The following is a 6,000-nucleotide window of genomic DNA, read 5'->3' as shown; positions in this document are numbered from 1 at the left end:
GCTCCCTCCCCATTATAGGTTATCTTCCATGTACAGTCTTACATCAAATGAAATTTCCACTGTACAAAAGAACAGTAAAACACTTGTATCATTAGTTACTATCAAAGCTTTGCAAGTTCCAGTGATATAACATTGGAATGCAAGTTTTTATTAGTGAGGTGAAGTTAAAGCAAATTTCACCTTTTCTATAGCTATCTTAAGAAATTCAGATTACATTATAAAAGCTAAATTTTTTAACAAACAACAGCATTGTAAAGATATACTGGTATTTTACATTTTTTGTAAAACTTTGTTTTTCATATATTATAGGAAACTTGTATCTTCAATATATTTACTTTATCTTTTTAAAAAATTGTTTTAATATTTGGGAAATCCTTCTAGGCCATAAATAAGAAATTTAAAGAAACCTGGAACTATACAAAGAACTGCATATACAGCATTCATAATTTTTACACATGTGACTAATTAAACATACTTCAACAAAATATTGACTGTACATAAATAGCACAAGTGATTTTTTGTGATAAATAATATTATCACTGGTCCAAAGATACAAAATAAAAGTACTAAGACAGAAAAATAAAGCCAGTCCTCAAGATATATTTAACACCATTACTGTTTATAATTGAAAATATAATTTAAGAAAATACAATTCACATTCACAGCATAAGCACCTTTGGTTTCTTAAGCAGCAAATGGAAACAGTTTAATCAATGAAAGATGCTGAAAATAAAGTATTAGCTTTCTTTCTAACAAAAAGATTACACATCTTCTCAATATAATTTGCTACATTCCAAAGAATTGTGTATGATAGTTCACCAATGTTCTGGGAAAGAAATAATGGGGGGGGGGACTTCCCTTCTCCCTCTAAAGCAGAATTTACTATTGGTTTTTACTGAAAGAAAGCTTTTACACTATATTCAGATGAAAGTTGATTGTTTTCTCCAAGTTGATGTTAAGTTTATTCTTCTAAATATTAAGACAGGGCCTCAATGAGAAAAAAACACATTTCAGTAAATAACATTGTCTTATTTTAAGCTCATCTACTTAAATCTGAAGAAACATAAAGGCTTCTGCCAATGGCAATCAAATCTGATTTCATAACAAATATTTATCTGAAGATTTACTGCTTGCATTTTAAGTCAAGAAAAATTACCAGCTTTCCTGCTCAATTGACTTATTCATCAATATGCAACTTATTATTTTAATGGTTAAGTATAATGAGCATGATAAAATTAACTAAGGTTTTTAGATAACATTTTTAAATTTATGCCAAAAATATAAGTGTTCTGGTTGGGCAGACATTAGGTATTAAAAGGTAAATCAGAACATTCATAGTTTGCAGTATTTTTCAATGTAAAAGACCGCTATTCTACAAATATTTTCAAAATGGTCTCTATTGGGGAAGAATGCTGTAGGATAAATAACTGTGGTTTTATACACCAATCTTGGCTCTCATATTTCCCCAGAAATGCCATATTAATACATTCAACCACAAGTCATCTTTATTTCTAATTAGATATCATATCAAATTCAGAGAGAGCAAAATTCAAAAGCCAAGTTGTAGCACATACTTCAGATGCATATGCTAGACCCTGGATTGCTGATAAATCATTTGCTTTTATTTGTACAAATATACAGTAATTAGAATATCAAAAGAAATGTAACAATTGGCCTGCTCTGCTGTACAACAGGTGATGTAGTATTTATAGGGTTATTGGATGACATATTCGTTGTTGGCTACACGTGTTGGCAATTCCAGTGAAACTAGCAGTATTGAAGAAATTCTGGCTTATGTAACAATTTCTATGTCAACTCCAGAAAGCTGAAATCCTGCATTATTACCTAGTCTATCTCACTTAGAGCATCCATTTTCAGGTTTTGTGCATTTGGAACAACCCAGTTTGCAACTGGGAGTAAATTATTTGACCATATTTATCAGTAGAAGATAGTAAGAACAACCAGCACATAAATGCCTAAAATTGGTAGATATGCAGTCTTTATTTATTAATCATAACTCTGGGTGCTCAGATTGATACAACCTGATTTAAAAACAATGAAATTAGGGGCAGAGGCTTGTAAATACTTAAGAAAAGTAAAACAGATAGACAAATGAAATATATTAGTCACTGTGGAAATATTTTTCTCATGTTCATTTCATTATATCAAATTTACTCAAATTAGCTTTTTAACAGGCATAAAACAATGTTAATCATCTTGCTCACAATTACAACTATTATCCAAAGAGGTCATTTAAGTCCTTGCTAGCTGAGCTGCTGTTTACTATGCTGTTCGTTGGTTGTGTAAAGTTCTGAGGATTAAAGAAAGGATTTCCCTGTAAGCCAAAGCCAGTTTGTCCCATTACATTCATCTGTGTTCCCAAAGGACAACTGTTGGTACCCTGAGGAGGTGCAAATTGATTAAGCCATTGGTTTGTTTTCTGTTGTGACAACTGATTCATACTAACTTTGGGTTTTTGAGGCCCAAATAAGCTATCTAAAGCAGACATATCAGGTGGCCTGCTTTGCTGCACAGCTGGCGATGTAGTGTTCAAAGGGTTATAAGATGGCATGTTTGCTGTTGGCAACATATTCATGTTAGCCACTCCAGTGACACCAGTATTGCCAAAGAAATTCTGGCTTGTGGTACCAATCCCCATGCCGAATCCAGAGGGCTGAAACCCCATATTAGCATTTAGTCCATTTCTCTTAGTGTTTTCCACCGATGATGAAAATCCCATTCCAATACCCACTGAAGAAAAGCTACTTGAAGAAGGAACTTTAGGTTTGCTGATGGGTTGACTGGTCAATGAAGCTATGTTATCTCTCAGAGTATCAGTCAAGTCCTTTGTCTAAAAATAAACACAAGACAAAATTATTTTACAGCAGCATCAATTGTTATCAGTTAAATAATAAACATCAGTGAAATGATTTTATTTTAAAAATTATAGACATAGTTCTTGACTTATGACTATGATTGAGCCTGCAATTTCCATGGCAAGTTGTGATGGTCATAAAGCAGGTCATTGCATATCCTCACCCAACTTTACAATTGCAGTTGTGTTTAGGAGAATATGGCGGTAACAAAGCAAACATAATATTTGTTATGGAGCATTTTGTGCTAAAACCAGGAAGTTAAGACTGGTTTCTGTCAAAAACATTGCAGTCAAATAATTCTTGGAAGCGGCAAATGAAGGTAAATGCTGGCTGGTTACCAAGCATCCAAAATGTGGTCACGTGATCATGGGGAAAGGGGCGATCATCAGAACTATGAACCCAGTTATAGGTAGCTTTTTCAGGGTTTGTGGTAGTTCTACCTGCATATTATATTGTGTAACACAAAGGCAGATTTACAACATTAGCATGTATAATTGTTTAAGTAGATGTTCCAACTGAATCAAACACCCCCTCCTCTGCTGTAGCATATTTCTTGGTCTAATGTTTTAAATGTGCTATACTTACACAATATTTTGCTTTTACTATGTGCCTCTTGAACACAGTCTAAATAACTTTGTATGTTGTAATGTGGCTGCTATTGGTAGCTAGAACTCATGAATTATTGTTGGGAAACTATGGGCTCCTCATCCACTGTCTGTAAAGAAGGCTAGTATTTATTACTTCTGTTGAGAAAGGATCACTTTACCAAATGTTTACATTAAGATTAGGCGGACAACCAAGAAAGACTTTACAATCTATCTTTACTTTTAGGGGAGTTTGCTGGTATCTCAGTATCAGGTAAAATCACTTTCTGAGATGCTGCTGAATTGGCTTTTTTAAATTGCTACTAAGGCTTTACTTCTTCATTTTCACTTATTTGCAGTCCAATATATTTATGAAATCAATCATATTAATGCACCCATACCTGTTTCACTGGTGCAATAATTGCATGAGGCTGGGGTTTAAGTGGCTGTTGATTTTTCAGTTTTTGTGCTTGCTCCTGTTCCTTTGCTAACTTCTGCTTTTCTTCAAGTGTAAGTGATCCCTTCAAAAGAACACATTTGTTAATGGATAGCCTGAACCAACTGCAGCTATCTAGTTTTACAAAATCAGCAAGACTAGCAAAGCAGACTTAGAAACGTTTGTCCAAATGCAAATACCTGCTCATTTTCAGACACCCATCTGATCTACTTGATGTCTGCATCTTGGCCAAACCTCAATTTTTCTATATACAGAAAATATACTCAGCCTTTTTTCCTCGTCTGTCTTTTTTAAAAACAAAATAGCAAAGTTTTCTTTTGTTGCCTGAATTATTATAAGAGATTATTGGGAGTAATTTCCATTTTATATAAAAGTCTATGAAAATATGGATACAAGTGAACATGATAAATATTACAATCCCTGGTTACGGATCTGGCCAACAGATATCATTGTAATTTATCAGAATTGTGAACAATACCTTGTAATATAAAAAGATTCTGACTGTCTTGAATAATAACCTCCCATCTGGACGCCAGCCTACATATCTATCATACTATTTGCCTTAAGATAAGTGACACATTGTAGAGCACCAAAAATGTGTAATAAATAGTTAATTGATGACATGACACAAGATTATTCTTCCTAACTTGCAAAGACTAGAATTCATAAAATATGGATTCTTTCCCCTCTCTTTGTTTTCGGTCATGTCTTTTACTACTTTAACTATCAGCCCTAGATCAGGCTGGAAACCAAAGTCATGTATACTAATACTTTTATTAGAAGGTTACAGTAACAAAATCTTGGAAATCTGAATTTACCCCCTTCCCTCTTCCCTTTATCTTTGCTAGAACTAGGGAGAGCCTTGTCTAAGACACTTGCTTGGATCAAATCCTGCCCCAAACCAAATTGCTTTTATCTGATTTGTCTTGGTAGTCCTACTGCTCTGTCCATTACATTGACCCAATAACCAGAAACCATTTTGTTTTTTAAATTGATTTATACTCAATAGACTACAGTTGCCATATACAACAAAATCTTTATTTGACAGATCAATTCTGTAGCTTTTTACAGGTTCGCCTGGTCCGCCAGTTGCGCCCCTTTCTAGACCGGGATGCCTTATGCACGGTCACTCACGCCCTCGTCACTTCGCGCCTGGACTACTGCAATGCTCTCTACATGGGGCTCCCCTTGAGGTGCACCCGGAGACTACAGTTGGTTCAGAATGCGGCTGCGCGGGTGATAGAGGGAGCCACTCGTGGCTCCCATATAACACCGATCCTGCGCAGGCTGCACTGGCTACCTGTGGTTTTCTGAGTGCACTTCAAGGTGTTGGTTACCACCTTTAAAGCGCTCCATGGCATAGGACCGGGATATCTTCGGGACCGCCTTCTGTTACCACATGCCTCCCACCGGCTGGTACGCTCCCATAGAGAGGGTCTTCTCAGGGTGCCGTCAGCCAAACAGTGTAGGCTGGCGACCCTCAGGGGGAGAGCCTTCTCTGTGGGCGCACCTACCCTCTGGAACGAGCTTCCCCCAGGACTTCGACAACTTCCTGACCTCTGGACCTTTCGCCGCGAGCTGAAGACATATCTATTCTTTCGAGCAGGACTGGCTTAAATAGGGTTTTTAAATATGGATTTTATTGGGGTTTATTTTTTATATTTTGTATGGTATTTTAAATTTAGGCTATTTTGAATAAGTTTTTTAAAATGTGTTTTATTGTAATATATTGTATTATTTTATTTGCCTGTTCACCGCCCTGAGTCCTTCGGGAGAAGGGCAGTATACAAATTAAATTATTATTATTATTATTATTATTATTATTATTATTATTATTATTATTATTATTATTATTATTATTATTATTATTATTATTATTATTATTATTATTATTCCTGTCTTTCTAAAAACTCAAGGTTGTTTTGCATTAAGTTAAAACACCAATCAAATAAAAAATAAATAAATAAAGCAGGCCACATAATTTAAATTAAAACTCCAAACATTTAATAAAACAGCACTGTCCTAAAAGCTTTGCATAATTCTAAAAACAAAGTGGCAACCACACCTCACAAGACAAGGTATT

The 6,000-nt window shown here is 35.0% G+C and overlaps 1 protein-coding gene across 1 annotated transcript in view; it reads right to left on the bottom strand.

The window, feature by feature from the left end:
• Positions 1 to 1,982: 1,982 nt before the first annotated feature.
• The window catches only part of SCYL2 (SCY1 like pseudokinase 2), a 39,619-nt gene continuing 35,601 nt past the window's right edge, over positions 1,983 to 6,000 (bottom strand). The window contains exons 17-18 of the mRNA XM_058189872.1: positions 3,862 to 3,981; positions 1,983 to 2,851 (exon numbers count right to left, since the gene is read on the bottom strand). Of these exons, the coding sequence (XP_058045855.1) occupies positions 2,237 to 2,851; positions 3,862 to 3,981 (735 nt within the window). The 3' untranslated portion in view covers positions 1,983 to 2,236. The remainder of the gene's footprint in view (positions 2,852 to 3,861; positions 3,982 to 6,000) is intronic.

Source organism: Ahaetulla prasina, chromosome 7 (assembly GCF_028640845.1).
Source record: "Ahaetulla prasina isolate Xishuangbanna chromosome 7, ASM2864084v1, whole genome shotgun sequence".
NCBI lineage: Eukaryota > Metazoa > Chordata > Lepidosauria > Squamata > Colubridae > Ahaetulla > Ahaetulla prasina.
This window is presented reverse-complemented; position numbering and strand designations above follow the sequence as displayed.